The sequence below is a fragment of the Bos mutus genome, chromosome 13, assembly GCF_027580195.1.
Source record: "Bos mutus isolate GX-2022 chromosome 13, NWIPB_WYAK_1.1, whole genome shotgun sequence".
Taxonomy (NCBI): Eukaryota; Metazoa; Chordata; class Mammalia; order Artiodactyla; family Bovidae; genus Bos; species Bos mutus.
This window is the reverse complement of record NC_091629.1, coordinates 57,341,351-57,366,998: the sequence shown is the minus strand read 5'-3', so window position 1 is coordinate 57,366,998 and position 25,648 is coordinate 57,341,351. Positions and strand designations below refer to the sequence as shown.

Genomic DNA, 25,648 nt, shown 5'->3' with positions numbered 1-25,648 from the left:
GATGGTGCTTACGAAGTGCTTCCCAGAGTACCTGACTCCAAGTATGTCTCAGTAAACAGGAGCCATTATTGTGTACTCTAAGTGACATGAGAAGCCAGGAAAGGGTCTTACAGAAAACTCCTCTGGCTTCAACAATGCATCAGAAGGATTTTTTTTTCCACTTTTATTTGAGACAGTTGTTTTACTCTTTCTTTCCACTAGTAAATGTGTTTTATTTATTTAAAAACACCTTTTGACTGCACTGTGTGGCATGTGGGATCACAGTTCCCTAATCAGGTAAGATAACCTGTGCTCCCTGCTTTGGGAGCCCAGAGTCTTAACCACTAGACTGCCAGGGAGGTTCTAGGGTGATAGTGAGTCAAAAAAGGGTCATTTTTGACTCACTCTCGCCCTCACTGTCACATACAATTCAACCCAAGCCTCGTTGATTCTACCCCCTAAATGTGACTTCCCCATGGTCACAGCCATTTCTACTCAGATAACTGCAGCCACCTCCTTCCTCCTCTGGCGCCTCTGCAGTGCCTTCCCTTCACAGCAGCAAGCCTGGGCTTCCCCTCCAGCTGCATAGTAACCACATGGGGGATGAAATTCAAGTACAAATTCCAGTTCCAGAGGGCTATAATGGGGTCTGAGAGTCTGCGGTTCAGATAGACTCCTAGGTGATAATGATGCTAATGATTTCAGGACCACACTTTGAGGAGCTGCTGGAGAATGTTTCTTCCACATAAAAGTTTCATCCTATCTTGCCTCCACTTAAAAACCTCCATTGATTTTCCAGTGCTCTTGGGGGAAAAAAGACCAAACCCTCACCAAATCCAACAGGTCCCGTGAGGTCTGGTCCTTGCCTCGCTCTGGCCCCTTGTCCTGCACTCTTACCCCTCTCTTTCTCCCTTATGTATTGTTACTGTATTTCTTCTATAATGAAATGAAACAGAACCACCATCCCATCAAGTACTGGACCATCGCCAATAACCTGAAAATACCTGTATGCTCCTCCCCTCCTCCTCTCCTTCCCCATTCCCCCGAGATAACCATTCTTCTCAAACATTTCCCTTGCTATTTTTCTACTGATGCCTGTTTGTCTAAATATGCATAGTCTGGGTGTTGCTTTCATTATACATTCTAGATTTGAGTCATCGTGTATGTAGTTTTCTGCGACTTATTTAGCATTGTTTGTGAGATAGATCTGTGTTGTTGTCTGAAGGTCATTCAATTTCACTGCTGTATAATATTCCATGGTGTGACTATCCCAGTTTTATTTGCCCACCCGCCTGGGGATGGGCAGCTGGGTGTTTGGAATGTTTTTGCTATTAGAAACAGCACCGTGGGAACATTCTTATAGGCGTTCTCCGGCGGCACCGTGGGTCGTTTCTCAAGGGTAAATGCCTAGAGAGAATTTGCTGTCTGCCCCCTCCCTCTTTTCATTCCCCAGCTCCCTGGGGTCTCCAACACAGAAGACCCTCTCCACCCGGGCTGCCCTCTTCCATTCCACCCCCTACCCACCCCAACCCCCTTCACTTGATAAACTCCTTAAGATCCCCGGAGAAGCCTTCCCCCACCTGCCGGCCTCGACTGGTCCCTGCTAAAGCTTCCTGATTATACATTTCTGTTGTGTGATTCTGCGATGAGCGTGTGTCTTGTCCGGTAGAGTGCGAGCCCCATGAAGTCTGTGAAGCGCACCGATTTCCCAGTTTCCAGCTGTGGCCTGGCACATGTAGGCGCCCAGGCAGTAGTGTGACCCTGCAGGAGGGACCGGGCCGGCACAGAGCCCGGCCAGGCGGCTGGAGTGTGAGCCCACAGGTGGCTCCTACCCAGGGTCCCGGGCCAGAGACATGGGGCAGGCCAAGGCTCCGAGGGGACTCGGGTTTGTCTACCCTGCGCGGCAGGAATTCCAGGAAATGCGCAGCGCGCCAGTCGATAGGGAGGGGAGGGGCGGGGGCTCCGGCAAGGGGGCGGGGGAGGGGGCGGGGCCCGGACGGCGGGGGCGGGGCCGGGCCCCGTTAAGAGGAGCGTGGCGGGCCGCGGTCACTGCGGGCCCCCGGAGAAGCGGACCTGCCATCGACCCATCGGGGACCACCGATCTTCTTTCGGCAGAGCGAGCAGCGCCGGAGCGCACGCTTGGCACCATGGCCCAGACGCCGGCTTTCAACAAGCCCAAAGTGAGCGCGGGCGGGGGCTCGGGTTCCGGGGTCCGGCTCCTTGTCTGGCTGGAGGGCTTGGGGGTATCCACTGCCCCGGAGCAAATGGGGCAGCTGCAGGCGCGTTCTTCCCTCAGCTCAGGTCCTTGGCCGCCTCCAGGCCGGTTAATGAGAGGCAGTGAGACAGGAAGAGTTCTGAATCTGGAGGCGCCCCTGGCTGTCCTCCAAGTTCTGCTTCTGCCTCTGATTTGGCCCATCTGGGTCTCAGTTTCACTGTCTGTCAAATGGGCATCCTAGCAATGCCTGTGCTGAGCAGCCTAGGCAGGTGGCTTAACCTCTCTGAACCTTGGCTGTCAAATGGGCCCCTGTATCTACACCCACAGGCACCTAGTGTGAACAGCACATGAGTGCAGGGTGAATGGAAACAGCTTTATACTCCAACACTGTGACTATTTCGTGAGCACCAAGGAACCCTGGTTTGTGGATGTGCCTGTGAGAGCAGTGGGCCATGCCATAAAGGGTAGGGAGGGGAGCAGGGAACCCCTCTCCCCACTTTAGAGGGGCTGGATGGGCCTTAGGCCTCGGGCCCCCATAGAGTTCACTCTGGGTCGAGTCATGGACACTAGCCACAAAGGGATAAATTCCTTGTCCCTTCTCCCACCAGCTGTGGTGTCTTGGGAATGGTGGGGTCAGGGAGGGTCTGGGCCCACTTGGCAGGCTTGGGAGCACTGAGAGAGTCCAGGGAAAGGAGCCCAGGAGTCTGTCCAGCAGAGTGAATCAGCTCGTAGGGTTTAAGATGGGTTGGGTGGGGTCAGAGGAAGGAGCGAGCTGCAATCAACCTCAACTTGCCTCTCTGAGAAATAGGTGTGAGTGATGATGGCAGGTACTGCTAAAGCATGGGTGAGAATCCTGGGTGTGGGGGAGAAGGGGTGGGGGGACTCTGACGAGGTAAGGCCTGGTCCCCACTTCTGATGCCCCCACCAGAGGGCAAACCCTTCTGCTGCTCCCTGCCAGATGTTTCAGGCACTGGGGCTGAACATCTGCCGTCTGCATGCCTCCTTCCCAGCTCACCTGGATGCCCCATGTCCCATCATTAGTGTTTTGTTCCTTTGAAGGCTTCCCCCCTGCTTTTGTAAACTTATTTTTTTGGCTGTGCACGCAGCATGCTGGATCTTAGGTCCCTGACCAGGGATGGAACCCATGCCTCCTGCAGTGGAAGTGCATTGTCTTAACCACTGGACCCCCAGGGAAGTCCCCAGGCAGGATGTTGGTGAAAGCATGGAGCCAAACCACTGGACTTCGAGGGAATTTCCTGTTTTCAGTGCTTTGGGAGTCCCCCTGCCTTTGGGCTGGGGAGCCATCTGACCCTAATATGCATCCCAAGGCAGAAGACAAAACCTCTTGACTGGGAGTGAAATGGGGGTTATGGAGAGAGAGAACAGATGACCCTTTTGTAGAACTTGCTATATGCGCCAACACCTTCAACACCTCTGTAACAGCCCTGTAAGGGAGGGACTATTATCATGCCTATTATTTGGGCCTCTCCCAATCCTCTCTGCTTCAAGCTGGCAGGCCATTTCCCCTCTCTGGGCCTCAGTTTCTGCAGCTGAGAAATGGGCTCTACCTGTAACGGACGTGTCCAAAGATTAAAAGGCAATGCTTGAGAGGGAAGATAGAGTGTCACCCACTACATACGCGAGATGCAATACATTTTGTATTATTGAGAGGAGGGAGTGTGTCCAAGCTGGTCAGTGAAGCCAGGAGTGTGGATCTCAGCCATTGTGACCAGAGCCAACTCCCTGCCTTCCCTTGTGTGGGATGGGGAACCACTAGAATTAATAGCTAGAACCTATTGAGTTGAATTATTGCTCTGTGCCAGGCACCATTCTGAATATACTACCCTTCATTAATTTACTTGATCCTAGCGGTGCCTGGAAAATCCCATGGACGGAGGCGCCTGGTAGGCTGCAGTCCATGGGGTCACTAAGAGTCGGACACGACTGAGCGACTTCACTTTTTTTCACTTTCATGCATTGGAGAAGGAAATGGCAACCCACTCCAGTGTTCTTGCCTGGAGAATCTTGGGGATGGGGGAGCCTGGTGGGCTGCCGTCTATGGGGTCGCACAGAGTCGGACACAACTGACACGACTTAGCAGCAGCAGCAGTAACTCTGGGTGGTAGCTGGTGGTGTCTCATTTTACAGATGAACAGAGAGACACAGAAATTAATGAGGCCTATTATCACATAGCTAGGATGTGTTGATGCTGGGGTTAGAGCCCAGGGTGGGCTGGCTTCAGAAATTCTGTGCCCTAGCCAGCTCTCCTGAACTGCCTCTGCAGAAGCCACTAGAGGGGGTGGTGCCCCAGGTGTGGGCCTCTCTGGGACAGAAGCCGCTGCTGGGTTCTTTGGTTTCTCAGGACTGGCCAACTTTGAGAAGGCAAAGCAAGGCCATGTCTTCCAAATTTTCATGTGTATTCACATCACCTGACACCTGTTAGCATTCAGACTCTGAATCAGAAGATCTGGGTTTGGGGCCTGAGATGCTGCGCTCCTAACAAGCTCCCAGGAGGTGCTAGTGCTGCTGGGCCATGGACCACACTTTGAGTAGCAAAACCCTAGGCAGCTGCCTACCTGCTCTGATCGTGTTATTCCAACAAATAACTTCCTGAACACCTGCTGGGCACTGGAGGAGGTGCAAAGGCGGGTGGAGGGGGGACCCTTATCAGTCTGTCTCCACAGGAGGCAAGGCTGGAAAATCTCATGGCCCTCAGGAGTTCAGTGTCATGGAGGGCAATGCTGGTCACACGGCTGTCACTGTAATAAAAGTAACGATGCTGCCATTTGAGTGTTTGTGGGTACCAGGCACCTGGATGATTTATCTCACAGAATCCTCCGGACAGCTCGACAAAGCGGATGTTTTCGTCCCCGTTTACAGATGATGAAACTAAGGCGTGACAGGTGAAGTGGCTTGTTCATTGCTACACAAAATCTGACAGCCTTGAAGCTGTGGGCTGGTTCAGGTTGCAACAGCCCGGGGCCCCTGTTCATGCAGAGTATTGAAGCTCAATGTCTAACATACTTTTTTCTTTCTCTTATTTGAATGTTCACTCTGTTTCAGGCACTGTTCTAACTGCTTTGTGTATATTAACTCATTTAGTGCTCACAGCAGTCCTTTAAAGTAAGTCCTATTATGGGACTTCCCCGGCGATCCAGTGGTTAAGGTTCCACTTTCCAATGTAGGGGGCGCAGGGTGGATCCCTGGTCAGGGAAATGCAGACACTTATGCTGCAAAAAAAAATACAGTCCTGTTATTATCTTCATATACATATAAGACTGAGGCTCAGAGAGGGGAAGGAACTTGTCAAAGTCACACGGCCAGAAAACAGCAGAGCTAGCGTGAACCCAGACCTACCCAAGCCCAAGGTAGATGCTGTTAACTGCTTTGCATATTTACACCCCACTTTGTGGGGGCAGGGGCGGAGTTAGAATCAAGGTGGCCGTGGGCTTCAGACAGACTGAGCAGGGATCCTTGCCTCACCGCTTAGCAGCTACAAGGGCTCAAGTAGACAGTTCCCTGAGCCCCAGGTTCCTTCTCTGTAAAGTGGGCTGATAAAGCCAGGGTCACATAGTTCTTGGGGGGAAGTGGATGCTGACTGGGGCCTGTGAAGCACCTGGCTGGCGGGCAGGTCCTCGGGGGTGCATTTCCTCCCTGGGGAGTGCGGTGGGGGCTGCGGTGGCCTCTCCACCTGCACCTGTAGCTCTCACTCTCGCCTCTTGTCTTCCAGCCACAAAGCCCACTGGGTTAGCACTGCTGTGGGCTTTTGGGGCTTTGCTGTTACTAGAGCCACCTGTTAAAAGAAAAATGCGGCCTGGCTGGGAAGAGCCCTCCGCCCCTACCTGTTACAATGCACGTGGCAGTTGGGAGGGCGGGGAAGAGAGAGATTGGGTTTCCTTCAAGCCTTGTGTTTCACAGAGAAAGAAGCAAGGGCCAGAGAGGGGAGGTGCGGTGTCCAGGGTCACACAGCGAAGCTGGGCAGGGCAGGCAGGGCAGACAGCCTCCCGATTCTACAATTCTATGTCTGACCTCAGGGTGGGGGTGGCCTGCGTGGGAAGGGCTCCTGGGACCTGGGAGCTGGAAGTAGCTTGTCCGCCTGCCCTGTTGTCCTGGGGGATGCCCCTGGGCCAGAGAAGGGTAGGACTGTGGCCTGGATTTGGACAGGGGAGAAGAATAGGCCAGGGCAGCCAAGGTGAGGCTCAAGCCTATATTTATAGAGGGTTGGGGGCCATCTCACCCTCATTACTTAGGTTCTGAGGCCCCAGAGGAGCAAGGTCAGGAGAGAGACAGTCTCTAGGTTTCTCAAGGGAGTTGCTTCTCTGTGCCTCAGTTTCCCCATCTGTAAAATGGAAATCATATTTGTATCCACCCTACATAAAACACCAAGTGCAGGCCTGGGAGAGCGGGCAGGCCGATGCTAGCTGCTATTGATCACCCTCATCATGGTTATCAATCATCCTGTTTAGATTTGACCAGCACTGACTCAGCACGGATATGCAGGATGAACAGAGTGTGATGTGGTGGTTACGACCTCCCTCTTTAGAATCAAACAGCTTCCGGGCGTGGCACTCATTAGACTGTGCCCTTGGGCAAGTTATTAAATCTCACTGAGCCTCTGTCTTCTTATCTATAAAATGGGGGTAACCTTGCTGAGTTCCTAGGCTGTTGCCCTATAGGTTGACCCCTGGCTGAAGACACACCTTGCCATTTGTGAAACCCCCTGGGGAAGCTCACAGAGGCCCAGGGAGCTCAGCTGAGCTCTGAGTCAGCCGGAGGCGCTGAGGGATGGCCCTTTTTGCTCTGTACCTCGGAGCTGCAGGTGCAGATGGGGCTGAGCCCAGAGGACTTCTTGGAGGAGGTGTGGTTGAAACAATGGCAGCCCTGAGGCTGCTCTGTCTCCTGACATCACCCCAAAAGTTGGCTGAAGGGCTGTGGTGGCATGAAGGCACTGACCCCTGGTGTTGCCTAACTCAGTGCCGAGAGTGGGTCTAAGAAGGGTCACGGGCACCTGTGGCTCCTCCTGGTTCTGACTGCAGTGCCCAGGTCCTGGGGGCTGGCCAAGCCACCCTGGCTACTCTGCCCCATCTGGGTTCTCTGCTAGGCCCAAGGTGGGCAGGTCAGCCCTGCAGAGAGAGGACACAGCACTGCTGACCCAGGACAGGGAGAGGAGAAAATAATCACTTAGCTGTTTAGCACCTACTGAGCCCCTCCTGCTGTGCAGGGCTCTGTCTTAGGCACTGGGGGCACAGCAGGATGCCACAAAGTCCCCGTTTGAAGGGAACTGAGAGTCAGGGACCCAGGCATGATAAGTAAGTGAACTGAAAAAGCCAGTGGGATGGGGACGTCCCTGGTGGTCCCAGTGGTTAAGACTCTGAGCTCCCAATGCAGGGGGCAGGGGTTCGATTCCTGGTTGAGGAACTAAGATCCCACGTGCTGCGCAGTGTGGTCTACAACATTAAATAAATAAACAAAAATAAAAGTCGGGGAGATGAAAACAAAATGGGTTTGTTTGGTGAGTTGGGGCAGGGGGTGCTGAGGAGAAGTAGTCTGGTTCAGCTGTGCCTTGAAGGTAGACAGCCCGGCCAGTCATGAGTGGGAGTCGGATCTGGGAGTGCCTGGTCCTAGAGTTCAAGACCTGGGTCCTCGTCCTGGCCCTGCCACTGATACCTCACGTGACCCTTGTCGTTGTTTAGTCACTAAGTCATGTCTGACTCCTTGTGATCCCTGGACTATATAGCCCCCCAGGCTCCTTGGTCCATGGGATTCTCCGGGCAAAAATACTGGAGCAGGTAACCATTCCCTTCTCCAGGGGACCTTCACAACCCAGGGATCAAACCCAGGTCTCCTCCACTGGCAGGCGGGTTCTCTACCACTGAGTCACCAGGGACCTTGGGGAGTGCATATTCCTTCCTGGGCCTCACCTGCCTGCCTGGTATCTTCTGAGAGCACAGATTCCCTGTGTTCCCCACAGTGCCTGGCACCTGGGGGTGGGGAGACTTAGTAAATATTTTTTGGTAACTGGGGATGTTTCCTGTTCAGACCTGGAGGATTTCCTGCAATTCTGTCAGAGGCTCACTGTGAGTCAGCCTCGTGGAAAGTGACTGCAGGGGTGGGGGTTGAGGTCCCCCCACCCCTAGCACTCAGGAGGCCTGGTGTAGGTGCGCTGCAAGTTCTCAGGAGGTAGTATGGCCGGTGGGCAGGACTTGGGTTAGAGGTGGAGGGGCTTGGGTTCTGCCCCAGCTCTGCCCTTGTTGGTCTGGGTAACCCGGCAGGTTCCTGAATTTCTCTGAGCTCAGTGGCAAGTCCATTTCCCCATCCGCAACATGGAGCTAGGGTATCCCCAAGGAGCTTGCCTAGGGGCAAAGATGAAAGGAAATAAAGGGTCTGATAACAGTAAGCAGCTCCTTACATCTGACGTTAGGCCTGCAGAGACAGTAGAGCAGGAGCTCAGTTCAAACCTGGGTAGCACAGATCCTAACTCCATCACTGCCTCTGCATCCTTGGATACTTTTTGGGAGCCTGTCTCCTCATGTGTAAAATGGGAGTGAAGTCCCTACCTCCCTGGTTGTAAGGATGATATTCAGTTCAGTTCAGTCGCTTAGTTGTGTCTGACTCTTTGCGACCCCGTGGTCTGCAGCACGCCAGGCCTCCCTGTCCTATGGCCAGCTCCTGGAGCTTACTCAAACTCATGTGCGTTGAGTTGGTGATGCCATCTAACCGTCTCATCCTCTGTTGTCCCCTTCTCCTCCCGCCTTCAATCTTTCCCAGCAAGGATGGTATAAAATGATGCACATAGATGGTCCAGAACATAGGAGATGGTAAATTGGAGGTCACTGCTATTTCTTTCCCCTGAAGGGGGCTGACAGAGCAGGGTACCTGCCCCCTACCCACCGCCATCTCTGAGCTTGTGCCTGCTTGTGCCTGGGGTAGGCTGACAGCTTTCTCCATGGGTCATCTGTTTTCCAGAAAGTGCAGTGGGAGGCCTGTCTGAGCATGGATCTCCAGTGCAGGCAGTTCCTGGCCTCTGTTCCTCCCCTGAAACGTGTCTGGGCAGCTTCCCAGGAGGCCCTGAAGAACACAGCGTGAGGCGGGATGGGGGGGCAATGGTGGGGGAGGTTGGGCGCAAGGGGCAGGCTCTGCTTTCCCTCCGCCCGGGGTGCCCTTGCCACCTGTATCCTGCGGGCTCCCTGAGGCCTCCTTTCCGGAGAACCAGTCAGTTCCTGCTCCCTGAACATGTACCGTGTCTGGCACTGCAGCGGGTCTTCCCCGTGGGGCTCATCTCCCATCTGGACCACACCCTCAGGTCTCTGTCTTCTGTTCTGACTTCCTTCAGCCTGCTTTCCACACAGCAGCCAGAGGAAGCTTTTACAAGGTGACTCTCCCTGTGGGAAACCCTTTAGCAGATCACCCTTTCCTGTGACCTGTGAGATCTCCCTGCCCTCCATCTGCCTAACTCTCTCTCTGGCCTCATCTCTCACGGCCTGATTCAGACACATAATGCCCGCATGTCCCTCTGCCTGGAGCTGATAGCTCTCCTTCCTTGTCCCTTTCCCCTGCTGACTCTTCCTCTATTTCCTCCTTCTCAGAGGGACCCTCTCCTACCTTCTCATAACCATTTGTCAGCTCTTCAGCTTCTGGGGGCTCCAGGTGTCCCTTGGCTTGTGGTGACCTCACTTTCACGTTTTGCCGTGGTCCTAATGCTGCTTCCTCTCATGTGTGCCTCTCAAAACTCTCTGCCTCCCTCATGAGGGAAAAGGGGATTGGGTGTAGGGCCCACCCAGATATTCCAGAAAAAAACTCCTTAAGATTTTTCATCCCATCGTTTGCCCTGTACAAATCCCCAAATCTGGGGATTAGGATATAGCTGTCTTTTGGGGGGTTCACCATTCAGCCCCCTGCACCAGCCGCAGCGGGGTGGGGAGGGGACTCCTCCCTGTTGAAATCTTCTCACCTTCTGCAGCCTGCACACTCCTGGCTCCCCTTCTTTCATCCGTCCGGCAGCTCTTCTCCAGGCTCACACGCTTCTGTAAGCCACTGGGCACTGGTGCTCACCCAGGCTTCCTTTCCTGCTCTTTCCTCTATGTTCCCTCCCTGGGGGAGCTCATTCAAGACCACAGCCTCCGTATTCCTACTCACATCTCCAGCCTGGATCTCTCTGGGAGCTCCAGACCTGCACAGCCACTGGCTCAGTCCCCATGCACGTGAAGGTCTTGGTGGCATCCCAGCTTCACACACCCAAGATCACACTGACTGTGTGTCTCTCCCCATGCCTCTGCACCTCCTTCCTGCTCAGAGCTTGATCCTCTTCCTGGGCTCTCTGTCTCAGTGTCAGAATCGCTTCTCACCCAGGCCTGACCTGAAACATCCTCCCTGACACCCCTTTCTGTCCACCTGGCATGTTGGCCTCACCATCCCAGTCCGCGACACCATCATCATTCAGAAACTTGACTACAGCAGTCTCTAGCTATGCACTGCCCTCTTCAGCATCAAACCCATGTCTCTGTTGCTCTCAGGTCAGAACCCAATCCTCCTGGTGCCCCTACAGCCTCTCCAGTCCCACCATTGCTCTCCTCTCTGGACCTGTGTTCAGTCCCTCTCACTCCATGTTCTTCTCCTACCACATGGCCTTCGTACATGCTGTTCCCTCTGTCTAGATGCTCTTCCAGCCTTCCCGCTCACCCCCGCTTTTGCCTGTTGTTAAGTCACTAAGTCGTGTCCGATTCTTTGATACCCCATGAACTGCAGCACACGATGCTTCCTTGTCCTTCACCATCTCCAAGAGTTTGCTCAAACTCATGTCCATTGAGTCAGTGATGCCATCCAACCATCTCATCCTCTGTCACCCCCATCTTCTCCTGCCCTCAATCTTTCCCAGCATCAGGGTCTTTTTCAGTGAGTCAGCTCTTTGCATCAGGTGGCCAAAGTATTGGACCTTGAGCATCAGTCCTTCCAATGAATATTTAGGGTTGATATCCTTTAGGAAATTTCATCCTTAGCTCTTAGCTCAACCTCTGCTTTCTCTGGGAAACCATCATCGGCCCTCTAGCTGAGTTCTTTTGTTTGTTACCTCTTTGGTAGGTCTGCATTCATGCCTCCCAGGAGTTGACTTGGCTTGTGACTGTGCATTCACCAGTGTGACATTTACTTAACATCTCTCTCTCTTGCTGGACTGTAACCCTCATGGGACCAGGACTCCTCCAATGCAGGGAGTGTGGGTTGGATCCCTGATCAGGGAGCTGAGATCCCACTTGCCTTGTGGACAAAAAAAAAAAAACCCAAAACATAAAAGAGAGGCAATATTGTGACAAATTCAATAAAGACTTAAAAAAAAAGAAACAGGAGGCTCAGAGAGGTGAGGTCACCTGTCCAAGGTCGAACAGCTGGTTGGCAGTTCCCTGCCCTTCAGTGTTCCCAGTGTAGAGTACTTCTTGAGAATCCATCAACTTTTGGCTAAGTGGGCATTCAATTCATCTTGTCAGGGAATCCAACAGCTCACTGGATGCAGAATCTGTGAGAGTTGGTCCGTTGCCAGCTGAATGACTTCCGGAGAGATCTGGTTATTCTGATCTCCTGCTGATGGGGGGCTTGGTGGCCCTGGCCCTGCTGGCCCCCTGGGGGCCCCAGGCTGGGTTTCCCACACAGGAGGCAGCTCATGTGGGTGCTCCCGGAATGCCCGTGGGCCAGTGGGTCCCTGGCTACTCCCTCTCAAGCCAGGGTGGCCACTTCTTGTCCGGACTCCCAAGTTCCAGAGAAGGCCCCACCCTGGTAGAGATGTTTATTAAAAATGGTCTCCCTGGCTGGGGAAAAGCTCTTCCATGACATGGAGCAGAGAGAGGGCAGTTGCTTCCCCACCGTCTCCCAGAACCTGCTCTGCTTTTCTTAATAGTCTATGCGAAGGACCCTGCCTAAGAGGCAGGGGCTCTTGCCCATGGGCTGAACTTGCCACCTTTTAAAATCCTTAAAATGTTCTTGGACAGGGAGGCAATCTTTTTGGCTGTTGAGGAAACAGGCTCAGAGAGCTCAAGTGTCTTGTCTAAGATCGCACAGCCAGAGAAAAGGCAGAGCTGGGAGTCCAGTCTGATGAGCTGGCCCCCAAATCCCTGTCCGTAAGCTTTTAGCTTTGTGTCCTGAGTGTCGTTGGTGGGGATGAGCATATGGGAGAGGATCACCAAGGTAGCCAAGTCGCTAGTGCCCTTTCTGGAGTTGTGGGAAGATCTTTTAAGGAAGAACAAAAACTTTATTTTGTATCGGAGTATAGCCAGTCAGGGCTTCCCAGGCGGTGCTAGTGGTAGAGAACCCACCTGCCAACGCAGGATACGTTAGAGGCTCTGGTTCAGCCCCTGAGTCAGAGACATCCCCTGGAGGAGAGCACGGCCACCCACTCCAGTATTCTTGCCTGGTCTTCCCTGTGGGGAAGCGACTTGAAACGCAAGGGGAGAATGGATACATGTATATGTATGGCTGAGTCCCTGTGCTACCCACCTGAAACAAATACACCATCGCATTCCAAGTTGCTTCAGTCATGGCCAGCTCTTGGCAACCACATGGACTGTAGCCCACCAGGCTCCTCTGTCCACAGGGTTCTCCAGTTTATGGGTGTTTGTTTTTTCTCTTTTTCCTCTGCGCCCTTGCAGGTAGAACTGCATGTCCACCTGGATGGAGCCATCAAGCCCGAAACCATCTTATATTATGGCAGGTAAGTCCACAGATAAGAGGCCTTCTTCCCCAGGAGGCCTCTGGAGAGGTCCATGTGGCTTGGATTGACTTACTGAAATCTCGTGACAACTTGTGAGGTGGGTATATTATTGTTCCCAACTTACCGGCAAAGAAACTGAGTCAGGGTAGGGGAAGTGAGTTGTGATGTAAACAGGTGTGATCCTGAGTCCGTGCCCCTGACCATTGCCCCAGTGAGCTGGAGGTTTGGATGAAGTATTGCACAAAAAATACTTAGCTGAGGGCGAGCATGCTAAGTGCTCCATAAATGTCACTTTGTGATGATATTACTATTATTAATTGTAACCTATGCCTCTGACTAAGTGGGGTGAAGCCACTGGGCTTATCTCTGCCTATCCTTTGCCCAGTGTCAAGTACCAGCTGTTGACGCAGGGTCCCTAATGAGGCCATTAGGGTGGGTTAACCAGGTACCCAGATGGGATCTAATCACGGGCAACCCATTAAGGGGTCAGATCACGCTCATTAGTGGAGCAAGAATCTGAGAGTGCCCAGGGCAGGGTAGAGGGAGGAGGAAAGGGAGTAGCCCTTGTTGGGCAGCGGGTTAGGTTTCCTGTTTCCACGTCGACTTGGCATCCTGGGAACCATCTAGGCACTTCTTTGGGCTCTAGAGAAGGGGTGTGGGTTTGATCCAGCTGGACTTTGATCTTGAGGTCAGCAGGCAGGGGACTGGGGAGTCAGTCAGACAGGGATATGGACAGAACATGCTGGAGGCCTCCTAGGTGGGGTGGGCTGTGGCTGAGAGGGGGAAACGTGGGTGTGTCTGGCCTGACACCTCCTCCACCCCAGCCAAATCCAGTGGCCATTTACCTGCCCTGTGACTTGAGCCTCCGTTGACTGTGTTCTCACCTGTTTTTTTGTTTTTGGCTCCCATGCCATGGCTTGTGGGATCTTAGTTTCCTGAGCGAGGGTCAGACCCAGGCCCTCAGCAGTGACACTAGAGAGTCCCAACTCCGGGACCATTAGGGAGTTCCCTCACCTGTTTCTTCTTATTCTATCTTGTCTCTGGGGGCTTTAATTTCTTTCTCAATCTCCTTCCCGACTTTGCCACAAGCCAATTCTGAATCTGACCACTGTCTCCTTCCTGTCACCATCCTGGTTTGAACCATTGGACTATTGCAATGACTTCCTGACTGGTCTCCAAGTGGCCACCCTGACCTCCCCCATCTATTGTCTCCAACAATACTGGAGTCAGAACAATCACCTTAGAACATTGTGCAATTGGATCCCTTCCTTGGTCAAACCCTCCCAACTTGCTCGGGGTCAAAGCCAGTGTCCCCACATGGCCCTTGAAGTTCTACAAAGCCTGTGTTAATCTCTTTGACCTCTTCTACTACTTCTTGGTTAGTTCATGCCAAGTGTTCTCAAACATGCCACACCATGGGCATCATCTTCCCTGGGGACACCTGGCAGGGACGGAGGCCTGACTTGGAGCTTGAGCACCAGGGTGCCCCCTGGTGATACCCACAGGACACTCATGAGGCCTGGGGTCACCTTGAAGCGGAAGAGGACACGTTTAGGGAGACTTAGGGAACATGTATTTATGTAGAGAAACATTTTAATATTTTAATAACAAGCTATTAAAAGGACTGCAACACTTCGGTCCATTTTCCATTTCTTTGCCAATGTCATCCCTTCTGTCTTCTGTTCTTGCTCTGCAGGTCACTGGAGGCCGAACCTCTTGGTTGAATCACTTAATTTTCTTAATCATTTGCTCCTATTTTTTATCTTGTCTTTTGTTCTATTTGCTGGAGGATTTCCTCAATTCTATTTTCCATTCCTTTTATTACATCCTGATGTTCACTGCCCTATTCTTCTAGATCTCCGAGAGCTCTTTCTTCCTCCCTGAAAGTCCCCTTTTTAAAAAGGAGTGTTCTCATTTCAAGGATGGGCATTGTTTCCTCTCCTTGAGGCTGTTCGTTTTAAGGTTTTTAATCTTTCTCTGCCTGTTTGTTTCCTAGGGTTCCTTTGATCTCCTGACCCTCATGGGAGAAGCATCTCTTGAGTGTCTGGGGTTCTTTGCCTGTCGCTTTTATCCTACAAATGGAAAAACTGAGGCCCGGGGTGACCCATGGGTGGGGACAGGGCCCAGAAGAGCAGAGAAGCAAGGAACCCAGCCCAGTCTTGCACCCTGCGGGCCCCGGCTGGGAGGAAGCAGGGAGCTCTGCGGAGAAACAGAGGCCCCGGAGCAGAAGGGCTGTTCTCAGCCAGCCTGAACTGAGCGGCCACGTGTGGGGGGCTGTGGGCAGGGAGGGGAGAGAGCTGGGGAGGCCCCTGTGCTCTGCCAGCACAATGAGCCGGCCCAGCCTCTCTGATGCGCCGGCCACTTGGAGGGTGGGGTGGGGAAGTCCGGGGCCTGCGCCTGCCCCGGGCATTGTGTGCTGCCGTTCTTGCCTCTGATGACCCCTGACCTGGCACAGGATCAGCTGGCTCTACTGCGAGTTCACCCTGGCATCTTCCATGTCCTCAGACACCGGTGTGTGTGTGTGTGTGTGTGTGTGTGTTCATGTGTTAAATGGGTTTTAGCACCAGTTGTCCTCCTTGAGATTTGTTGGCTTGTCATGGCTTCAGTGACAGGAGGTCCTGGAAGGATTTGGGTCCTGGTTCTATACGCCCTAGGCCTCAGTTTTCCCATCTGTCCAATGGGAGGAGCTGGATACCTGCACTCTGTCAGGAACTGTAGGGTCCTGCCCAGGGTCGTTCACCATCCTCATTGTTTCGTCCCCAGGAAGAGGGGCATCGCCCTCCCCGCCAACACGCCAGAGGAGCTACAGAACATCATCGGCATGGACAAGCCACTCAGCCTCCCAGAGTTCCTGGCCAAGTTCGACTACTACATGCCTGCCATTGCGTGAGTCTTCCCACCTCCAGGCCTTGGGCAGCGTCCTGTCGTGCTGCCAGCCCCCAGCCTGCACACCGCAGCCTGTGGGGCAGGAGAAGGCACTGGGCTACTCTGCTCTACCTCTCACCATTAGGCGCACTCCTGCTGCAAATCTCCCACGCCTTTGGGCCTTGGCTTTCCCTTCTGGAAAGTGGGTGTGATGGGCGGAAACTCCTCTCCTTCCATAGAAAAGTGACAGAATGTGAGGATTGAGAACACAGATCCTAGTATCAGAATCTTTCATGAGATAACTGCAACACTGGGGGAATCTGCCCACTCTGCGCCTCAGCTCCCTCGTCTAGTCTATGGGGCTTATGACCCTCTCCCTCCCAGGCTGGGGTTTGGAATGGACACAGCGCTGTCCTCAGGAAGCTCCCTGTTTCTATGAGGACAGTTGCTACCTTTATTGAAAGCCAGGCACTGCTGGTTTGATGTCGCTTTTCATTCCTTCCATTTTTAAATTTATTTTTCATTCCTTCCATTAAAAAAAAAATAGCAGACTCTTAGATAAAGAAGAATGTAATGTGTACAGCTCACAGAACTGTCCTCTTTGTAGCTGTTCACAGTCCTGAGAGCTGGACCCCCTCCTCATTGGCAGAGGAGGAGATGAAGGCTCAGGAAAGTTGAAGGAACTTACTCAGTTCACAGTTGAAGGAACTTATTCAGACCACACAGCTGGCAAGGGGTGAAGCCCAGATTCTTGCCCCGGTGTCACCGTGAGCTTACTGGCACGAAGCAGAGTTTCCCAAGGGAGGCGATAATTGGGCCTTGGCAGTCAGTGCTGCCAGAGCTCAGAGGGGGAAGAGGTGGAGGGGACTGGAGCAGGCAGGGAAGGCTGCCTGGAGGAGGCAGTATGGATGGATCCTTGGGAGGGAAATGTGTGCTATTGTCCAGCAGGCTGGACCTAAAGACAGGTCTGGAGGACAAGCTGTTGGAGGACCAGTGAGGAGGGTGTGCAAGACGGATAGAAACCTTTGGCTGGGTAGGTGGCAGGACAGGAATGAGGAGTCCTGGGGAAGGAAGGAAGGAAGATGTGTGCCAAGGCTGCTGGCTGCTTTCTGGAAGCTTCTGGGCTCAGACTGGAGGGCCCGCAGGGCCCCCATCCTTGGCATGTCAGTAGATGCTGTGGTGCACATGCTGCCTCCCCCTGGACACCCCACACCCAGACACATGGACTGGTGGAGCTCATATACAGGCCGAGGTACCTCTCCTGTGCTGCTACCCAGCTCCTGTCTCTTGGCCACAAGACAGAAGAGGGCAGCTTTGTGAGGGCTTAACTCAGTTTTGCTTTGCATCTCCCTGGTGATTAGTGACATTAGGCACCTTCTCGTGTGCCTGCTGGCCATTGGTATGTCTTTTGGCAAACGTCTCCTCAGGTCCTCTATTTTCTAAAACTATTTATTTGGCTGTGCTGGTCTTAGTTGTGGCCCGTGGGATCCAGTTCCCTGTCCAGGGATCGAACCTGGGCCCCCTGCATTGGGAGCACAGAATCTTAGTCACTGGACCGACAGGGAAGTCCCCCCTTTGCCTATTTTGTTTTTAAATCAATTTTTGTATTGTTGTTTGCTTTGCTGTTGAGTTGTAGGAATTCCTTCCGCATTTGGGGCATTAGCCCCTTACCGCATGTGTGGTTTGCAAACACTTTCTCCCGTTCGGTAGGTTGCCTGTCACTCTGCTGCTGGTTTCCTTTGCTGTGTGGAAGCTCTTTAGTTTGGTGCAATCCCCCTCCTCTAGTTTTGCTTTTGCTGCCTTTGTGTGTCCTTTTCTCCTATTTCTCCTCCCTGCTGGCCTACATCTATCACTCAAGAAATATTTCAGTGGCTGCAGTGTCCTAGACTCTGTTCTTGGCTGAGGGATCATAGCCATGCCAAGACAGAAGGGTCCTTGTCTCATGGAGACTATGTTTTAGGTTGGGGAGGTGAAAATCGGCTAATAAAGAAACCACATGATCTGTCATGTCAGGTGGCGGTAAGCGGCAGGGAGAAAACTGAAGCCCTAGGAAAGGGGTGGAGAAGGGAGAAGGGCTGTTTTAAGATGAAGTGGCCAGGGAAGGCCTCCCTGAGGAGGTGAGGTTGCAGCCGGGCTCTGAATGGAGGGAGCAGGGAGGACAGGGTAATCCAAGGAAGAGCTTGTAGGCCAGGGAGCTGCAAACATGAAGGCCCTGACCTGCGAACTAGCTTGACTGTTCGCTCGGTGGAAAGAAGGCCCTGGAGGCCTCAAGGAAGGAGCAGGGAGGTTGGCAGGGACCGGATTGTGCAGGCTTTGTGGGAAGGGTCTCAGAGTTGAGATTTCCTCCATGAGGTGGAACGCCATTAGGGTTCAGAGTGGAGGAGCAACACTCTTATTTTTGGGTGCATCGGGTCTTAGTTACGGCACTCAGGATCTTTCATGGTGTGATGTGAGATCTCTCGTTGCGGTGCAGGGACTCCCTAGGTGCGGTGCAGGGACTCCCTAGGTGCAGTGCAGGGACTCTCTAGCTGCAGCACGTGAGCTTAGTTGCTCGGCAGCCTTAGTGGGATCTTAGTTCCCTGACCAGGGATTGAACCTGCGTTCCCTGAACTGCAAGGCAGATTCTTAACCAGACCAGGGAAGTCCCAGAGTGGTGTCCCTTGATTTCCATTTTTAAAAGACTGCAATAGCTGCTGTACTGGGACAAATGTGGAGACGGAGAGGCTGGTGAGGTGGTCGAACCGGGCTGGAGGGGGCGAGGACTGGCACTGAGTTGGGAAGTAGAGCTGACAGGATGTGCTGGGCTTCTGGGATCTTCTGCAGTAGAGGCCCAGAGCTTGTGACTGGGGGATGAGAGATTGGGGGCCCCATGTGGGTTTGGTCTGCCATGGGTTGGGGACAGCTTTGTCACTCCTGGAGCACCCAAGGGGAGTGCTCTCGAATCCCTCTCTTCCCTTCCCAGGGGCTGCCGGGAGGCTGTCAAAAGGATCGCCTACGAGTTTGTGGAGATGAAGGCCAAGGACAGCGTGGTGTATGTGGAGGTGCGCTACAGCCCACACCTGCTGGCCAACTCCAAGGTGGAGCCGATCCCCTGGAACCAGGCTGAGTGAGTGACCCCCCGGAGGGCTGTGTGGGGGCTGTGGCAGGGTGGCCTGGCCCGAGACTGAGGGGCACCCTGGGAGCCCTGGCCCAAGCAAGACTTTGATCTTGCATCCTGAGCTGGTCCGCAGCCTCAGCAAGATGGGCCTGTCTCTGCCCTGAGGGATGTGGTTCCCATCCATCACCTGGGCTTCTGTTCTTACCTTGGGCAAAAGCGTTTGGCTGTGTCTTGCCCTCCTTGGTCCTGGGCACAGGCCTGTGGTCTAGCAACATGAACCTACTTATCCAATGACATCTAGGGGTCCCATCCTCACCCAGTAGCTGAAGCGATGTGACCCATTCTTGCCCCTTCTGCCTAGACCCCAGGGATGACCCCCGTGGTACCTCTCAACCGCCTTGCCCCCTTCTGGCTGTGACTCTGATACTTGTGGACAAATGGGGATCAGAACACCTTAGCTTAGCAGAGCTCTGCATCTTGAGTAGGGGGCTGTCTGACGACCCCCCAGTTGGGACAGAACTTCCAGGTCTGAAAGCTCCCAGGCAGACCCAAGGAAGATGGAAGGGGGTGTCCTAGGCCTTGGGGCCATCTCCCTCAGCCTTTCCGTGGAGGCAGTTGGCTAGTGGGGCCTAGGGCTTCTCCTGGAAGACCCCTCCTTCCTCTCTCTCCTACCTCCTCTGTCCCAGCCTCTGTCCTTTATGCCTGCCTTTGTCTCGGGCCCACCCTTCTCTTCCCCACACACAGAGGGGACCTCACCCCGGATGAGGTGGTGTCACTGGTGAACCAGGGCCTGCAGGAGGGGGAGCGGGACTTCGGCGTGAAGGTGCGGTCCATCCTGTGCTGCATGCGCCACCAGCCCAGTGAGTGTGACCCTGGCCCCGGCCGCCCATCTGCCACCACCGTGGCCTGGGGGGCACCGGGGTCGTACCCGGTCTCCTCTGTGTCCCCACCCTCACCCCGTGGTCTCCCTTGAGCCCATCAGCTGGACTGTGGTGGGGCTTCCTTCCGGGCAGGCTCAGAATTTCCTGCAACAGACTTGGCTCCCCAGGGAGGTTGAGCCTAAGAGCCATGTGACCTGCAGGAGCTCAAAACCAAGGGAGCCTGCACAATAGAGAGAAGCCAAGCCAGGTTCCCATCAGCTCGCAGTCCTTCCTGGAGACTCTGTGGGCTGGGCCCCCTCCTGTCAGAGCTGTGGAACTTGGGACTAGGGTCTGAGCTCTGGTGCCTGAAGGGTCTCCCTGTGGCTGACACCGGTCACATCTCCAGGGCTTGTGCTTCCAAGGCTGGGCGACTCTGGCCAGATCACATCACCTCTCTGGACCTCAGATATGCCTTGTCACAGGAGGTGACCGTACTCACCCTATTCCCTGCCCTAAGGAGGAGTGAGACCACAGTGAGGGGCTGATGTCAACCCACAGGGCCTCCCTGGGCAGAGTGGCTTGTATTCTCTCTAATCCTCGCAGGGGCCTAGGAGGCAGGACCACCATTTGACATTGGTGGTCGATAAATTCGACCACCATGTATCCCCATTCGACAGATGACGAAACTGAGGTAGAGGCTCAATCAGCAAAGCAGAAAGCCCAGATCAGAAGCCAGGGCCATCTGGTTGCAGAGCCTGTGCTGGTTCATTCTTTACGATGACCTCACTGGTTGTGAGTGTGTGGTAGTTAGGAATATGTTTAGTAACACGAGTGCGAGTTACATTTTAGGTTTAAATGTTAACCTGTGTGGACCCCCATCCCCTCTGCTGAGTTGAGGTGGGTGTCGGGGATCGAGAGAGAGAACTGCCACTTGTCCTTTACTGAGCCCAGGCCCTGCCCCTGGTGTTTCACCTGCGGGGCCTTGACCTTGTGCCACAGCAGGTGGTGTCCGCTCTGCGAGGAGAGGACACTGAGGCCTGGAAGGCTGTGGAGTCAGGCCTGGAAGACAGGACTCGGGGCCCTCTGCCTTGTGCTGGCCTTGCGCGGGAGGCAGGGGTGCATGGGGTGGGAGGTCTTTCTCCTCCATGCCGCTGCCAGAGGCCCGGCGGGCATCTCGCCCACAGGCTGGTCCTCTGAGGTGGTGGAGCTGTGTAAGAAGTACCGAGAGCAGACCGTGGTGGCCATTGACCTGGCTGGAGATGAGACCATTGAAGGCAGCAGCCTCTTCCCTGGACATGTGCAGGCCTATGCGGTGGGTCCTGGGGAAAGGAGGTCAGGGAGCTGCAGGCATGGGGGAAGCTGCACGCAGAGAGCATATCCCCACCCCAGCAGGGAGTGGTCACACTGACTGGGGATCCCAAGGCCCCCTGGGCTCCCAAGCGTTCTTGACTTGGGTCTAAAGTGTTAGTCGCTCAGTCGTGCCTGACTCTTTTGCAACCCCATGGACTGTAGCCTGCCAGGCTCCTCTGTCCGTGGAATTGTCCAGGCAAGAGTAATGGAGGGGGTAGTCTTTCCCTTCTCCAGGGGATCTTCTGAACAAAAGGATTGAACCCCAGTATCCTGCATTGCAGGCAGATTCTTTACCGTCTGAGTCACCAGGGAAGTTGTCTAGGGGCTCTAGAAATTGGAACTCTGGTATGAAGGAAAAAACCCCACTGGATGCTGGGGGTCCTGTGTTGGAGCCTTTCTGCCTAATGATTTGCCTTGTGACCTTGGGCAAGACTGTCCCTTCTCTGGGCCTGTTCCATCTGCTGGGATGACTGGGTTGGATGGAGCCAACCTCTCAAAGCCTCATGACGTGCTTCCCATGGAAGGGGTGAAGCTTGGGGTGGAGAACAGCTCTGGAGTCTGCCTGGCTCCAGAGCTCAGCCCCCACTCCCTAGCTGTCTGATCCCTGACCCTCCTGAGTTTGTCCCTTGCCCCTCCCTGTAAGGCAAGTATCAGAGCAGCTGTGAACGTTACCATAGTGTATCCAAACCAAGTACAGTGCCTGACACATAATAACTGTCTAATAAATGAGAGCGACCACTTACATGTGGTTACAAAAACAAAACCCACCCGGATCTCCCTGTCTGGAAGCAGGACAGGCTGACTCAGCCCCAGGGTGCAATGAAGGCAAGGCCCACAGGGAGAACCCCAGGCCGCCCCTGACCTTGCCCTTGCCCTTGCAGGAGGCCGTGAAGAGCGGCGTCCACCGCACGGTCCACGCCGGGGAAGTGGGCTCGGCCAATGTGGTGAAAGAGGTGAGTGGTGCGGTTGGTGGAGGGGTCCTTCTCCCTGCTCCCCCTGCTCCCGAGGCCCACGCTGGACTCCACGATGCTTGTCCGCAGGCCGTGGACACACTCAAGACCGAGAGGCTGGGGCACGGCTACCACACCCTGGAGGATGCCACCCTTTACAACAGGCTGCGGCAGGAAAACATGCACTTCGAGGTGAGGGGCCGGGGAGGGGAGGACAGGAGGCGGTGCAAAGTGGGGCGGGGCCAGTGGCACGGAGCGTGGCCAGGGGGCCACAGCCGGGCGGTCAGGGGCCGTGGGAGCATGGCCGCGGGCCTAATTGCTGCTTGGTGGGGGGCTGACAGGTTCGTGGGACTCAACTACAAGGCCACTGGCGTGACCAGGGCAAGCATGCTGCCAGGGCAGGTGGCTCTGGCCAGGGCCAGGGGAAGGGAAGTCAACGTGGCCCGGGAGGATGTGGAGTTTCGTGCCAGCCACCCGCCGCCTCTTCCAGGTCTGCCCCTGGTCCAGCTACCTCACCGGCGCCTGGAAGCCCGACACGGAACACCCGGTTGTTCGGTGAGGCCTGGTCCCACTCGGTTTTTGTTACCAGAAAAGCCAAGGGTGGGAAGGGGGTGCAGATACTGCACGCTGGCCCTGCTGGGTCTCTCGGGTATGGAATCTCTTCCAGTGCTTGGGAAGCAGGAATTATTGTCCTCATCCTCCGACAAGTGAAGAATCCAGAGCTTGGATGTGGTGTAACTTGACCAAGGTCACTCAGCTATTGGAAAGCAGAGCTGGGGGCCCTATAGCCCCATCCAGCTCTAGCAGAGTGCCCTGTTAACCGCAAGGGAACTTCCACACTCCAGATTCTGCCTCCTAGCAATGAGGAAGATGAGTCTCTCTTGCCCAAGTGGTCTCCGGGCATTCCCACAGCACCATCTTGACACTTCCCCTTGGAGAGTCTGTTCCCCTACCCATCCATCCAGTCCCACCCTACGACCTTGGCCCTTCTTCAGGTTGTCCTGGGAGAAGCCTCAGGAGGGCAAAGCTGACTCAGGAGAAGCTCACCGAGAACTCTGGGTGACCGCAGTCAGGCCAGCACTGATGGTCTGTCTGCCAAGATTATGACAAGGAAGGGAGCTTGGGCTGCATTTACAACAGGGGCCCAAAGTCTGCTTTAGAATGTGGAGTGGGCAGTACCTACAGGACTTCCAAGTGGAGGTTCCTGGAGGCATATGCGTTTACAGTCTGTGGGCTGGAGGAAGACTTGAGTCGTCTAAGCAGATGTGGTGTTTGAAGGAGAAGGGAAGCCCTCAGCAGGTGGTGAAGCAGGAGAGCTTAGGAGAGAAACCCAGAAGGACAGTGATACTAAAGGGATGGGCAGAAGGAAAGCCCAGTGGTGGTGTTGGAGAAATCTAGGGAAAAGGTCAACAGTATAAAATTCTGCGACACAAGTCGGGTGAGGTGAGAGCTAGGAAAAGTCCTCTGGACTCCACAAGATGGCGGTCAGAGGCGGTGCAAACAGTTTCCGTGGTGGGTCTGAAGAGTCAGATCCCATGGGACTGAGGATGGCTGGGCGAGAGGGGTGCCAACGACTCTCCCAGGGTGGCGGCTCTGAAGGGGAGGCTAGAGAGGGTGGTAGCTGGTGGGGGGGTGCTTCTTTAGCCCACCCCAAGCACCTTTCCACTTGACTCCTCTCCTGCCTTTAGCTGGCTCTAAGCCTGGCTGGATGCTTTAAGTCTTGAGTTGCTGGTTTTGTGGCCTTAGACAAGTCGCTGGAGTTCTCTGAGTTCTTCTTCCTCTCTACAATGACGAGATCTTCCAGGCACGTCCAAGGGTGCCACAAGGCTCCGAGGAGGGTGGCCGTCCATGAGTAACAGGAGGGTGCTTCTCCTTGCTCCCTTCCCCCATATCTAGGTTCAAAAACGACCAGGTTAACTACTCGCTCAACACGGATGACCCGCTCATCTTCAAGTCCACGCTGGACACGGATTACCAGATGACCAAGAATGAAATGGGCTTCACCGAAGAGGAGTTTAAGAGACTGGTAAGTGGCTGTGAGCCTTAACTCTGGGCTGTGTGAGTGTGTGGCCTGCAGGTCCTGGAATCCCTGGAGAACTAGGGGCGAGTCTCAACAGGCCAGGCCAAGCCAGACATGGAGTTTGATGTCTTCCACGGAGAAGACATCTGTGGCTGAGATCCTGACCTGGGACTGCATTTTCTATCCTTTGCTTGGCTCAAGTGCCCTAAGAGACCCTCAGCACTGTCAGCCATCTCCCCAGAAAGGGGCTCAGCTCTACATCCTACATGTGGTTTGCAGGCTACTCCTGGACCCCAGGATGAGCCCTTGATTTCAGTGGTTCTGATACCCCCAGTCTGTCCCTGCAGGACTGTCTCTCTGGCCCCACACATCCTGCCCTGTCTTCAAAGGTTTCTCCAGCCTCCTTCCCGCATCTGTGTGTCACGTCCTGCCACTTTAAGAACACAGACCCTCATAGTCTCCGCTCTGGCACTTGCTGCCTGTGAGCCTGGACAAGGGCTCCCCATGATGAGCTTATCGAATTGCCCGTGTCTAATGAAGAGGCTGGACCGTCACTAGATTGCCAAGGGCTCCCTTCCGTGCTGTCTGGTTTCATGCTGTCTGTCGTGCTGGACCTTCCAGAACATCAATGCGGCCAAGTCCAGTTTCCTCCCTGAAGATGAGAAGAAGGAGCTTCTTGATCTGCTCTATAAGGCCTACGGGATGCCCTCTCCGGCCTCTGCAGGTATGTTTCTGGTGGACCTGCTGGGCTGGCGTCCTGCCCTGGCTTCCGTCTGGCTTCTGGGGGCTTCTAGCAGGGCGCTCTCCACCCCTATTCCGGGCCGCACCAAGGCTGGGTGATGACTCCCTGGCTGGTGGTAGCCCCTGACAAGACCAGCTTACGTTCTGCATAAGCCTCTCATGAGGCTGGTCTGGGGACAAGACTTTCTGAAACCCACTCCCAAAGGTCCCAGCAATCGGGGGCATCTCCAGGGCTGCCCAAAGCCAAGGGCAGGGAGTTGAGCCCAGGTCGCAGCTTTGTTCTGCTTCTTCCTTCCTGTGTGGCCTTGACAGAGCCCTCCCTTGCTCCAAGCCTCAGTCTCCCCATCTGTACAAAGGGGTTCCTTTCTGGCTCTGATGTCCTGTGATTTTTTTTGTTTGTTTGATGTCCTGGATACTACAAGTTGCCTAACCTTTTGCTTCTCTGATTTGTCAAGCAGAGCAGTGTCTGTGAAGGTGTCGTGGCTACCTCTCCGAGTCCTGGCCCTGTGGATGGAGCCTTCACAGCCCCAGGGTCAAGCGACACGCTTACCTTTACTCCTTCCAGGAAGACTGTGATTTCCAGAATCATCTACCAATGATTGTGAAGCCCACGTGCCTCTTTCCGTACACACATATACCTCGGCAGGGCCGTGGCTCTCCTCTGATTGTGTGCCTGGGCCAGGATCAGGGCCTAGGGCAGGCTGAATCCAAATTCCTCCTCCTCTGGTGACTTGTGCTGAAAATCTGGTGCTCAATAAAGAAGCCAATGGCTGGGGCCGTGCAGCCCTGTGTCGTGTGCACTGCGGTCTGGGCGGGCGCCTTGGGTTTGTGGAGAATGGAAGGGGCCTCAGGGCCCCCAGCTGCAGGCAGTCTGC

The 25,648-nt window shown here is 54.5% G+C and overlaps 1 protein-coding gene across 1 annotated transcript; it reads left to right on the top strand.

Moving 5' to 3' along the window:
* The first annotated feature begins 1,991 nt into the window (after positions 1–1,991).
* On the top strand, positions 1,992–25,556 carry ADA (adenosine deaminase). The gene is made up of 12 exons (XM_005903181.2): positions 1,992–2,159; positions 12,829–12,890; positions 15,654–15,776; positions 18,718–18,861; positions 19,597–19,712; positions 20,897–21,024; positions 21,944–22,015; positions 22,103–22,204; positions 22,503–22,567; positions 23,909–24,038; positions 24,654–24,756; positions 25,232–25,556. Exons 1-12 carry the CDS (start codon positions 2,127–2,129, stop codon positions 25,243–25,245), a joined length of 1,092 nt encoding a protein of 363 aa, XP_005903243.2. The 5' UTR covers positions 1,992–2,126; the 3' UTR covers positions 25,246–25,556.
* The last annotated feature ends 92 nt before the right edge of the window (positions 25,557–25,648 follow it).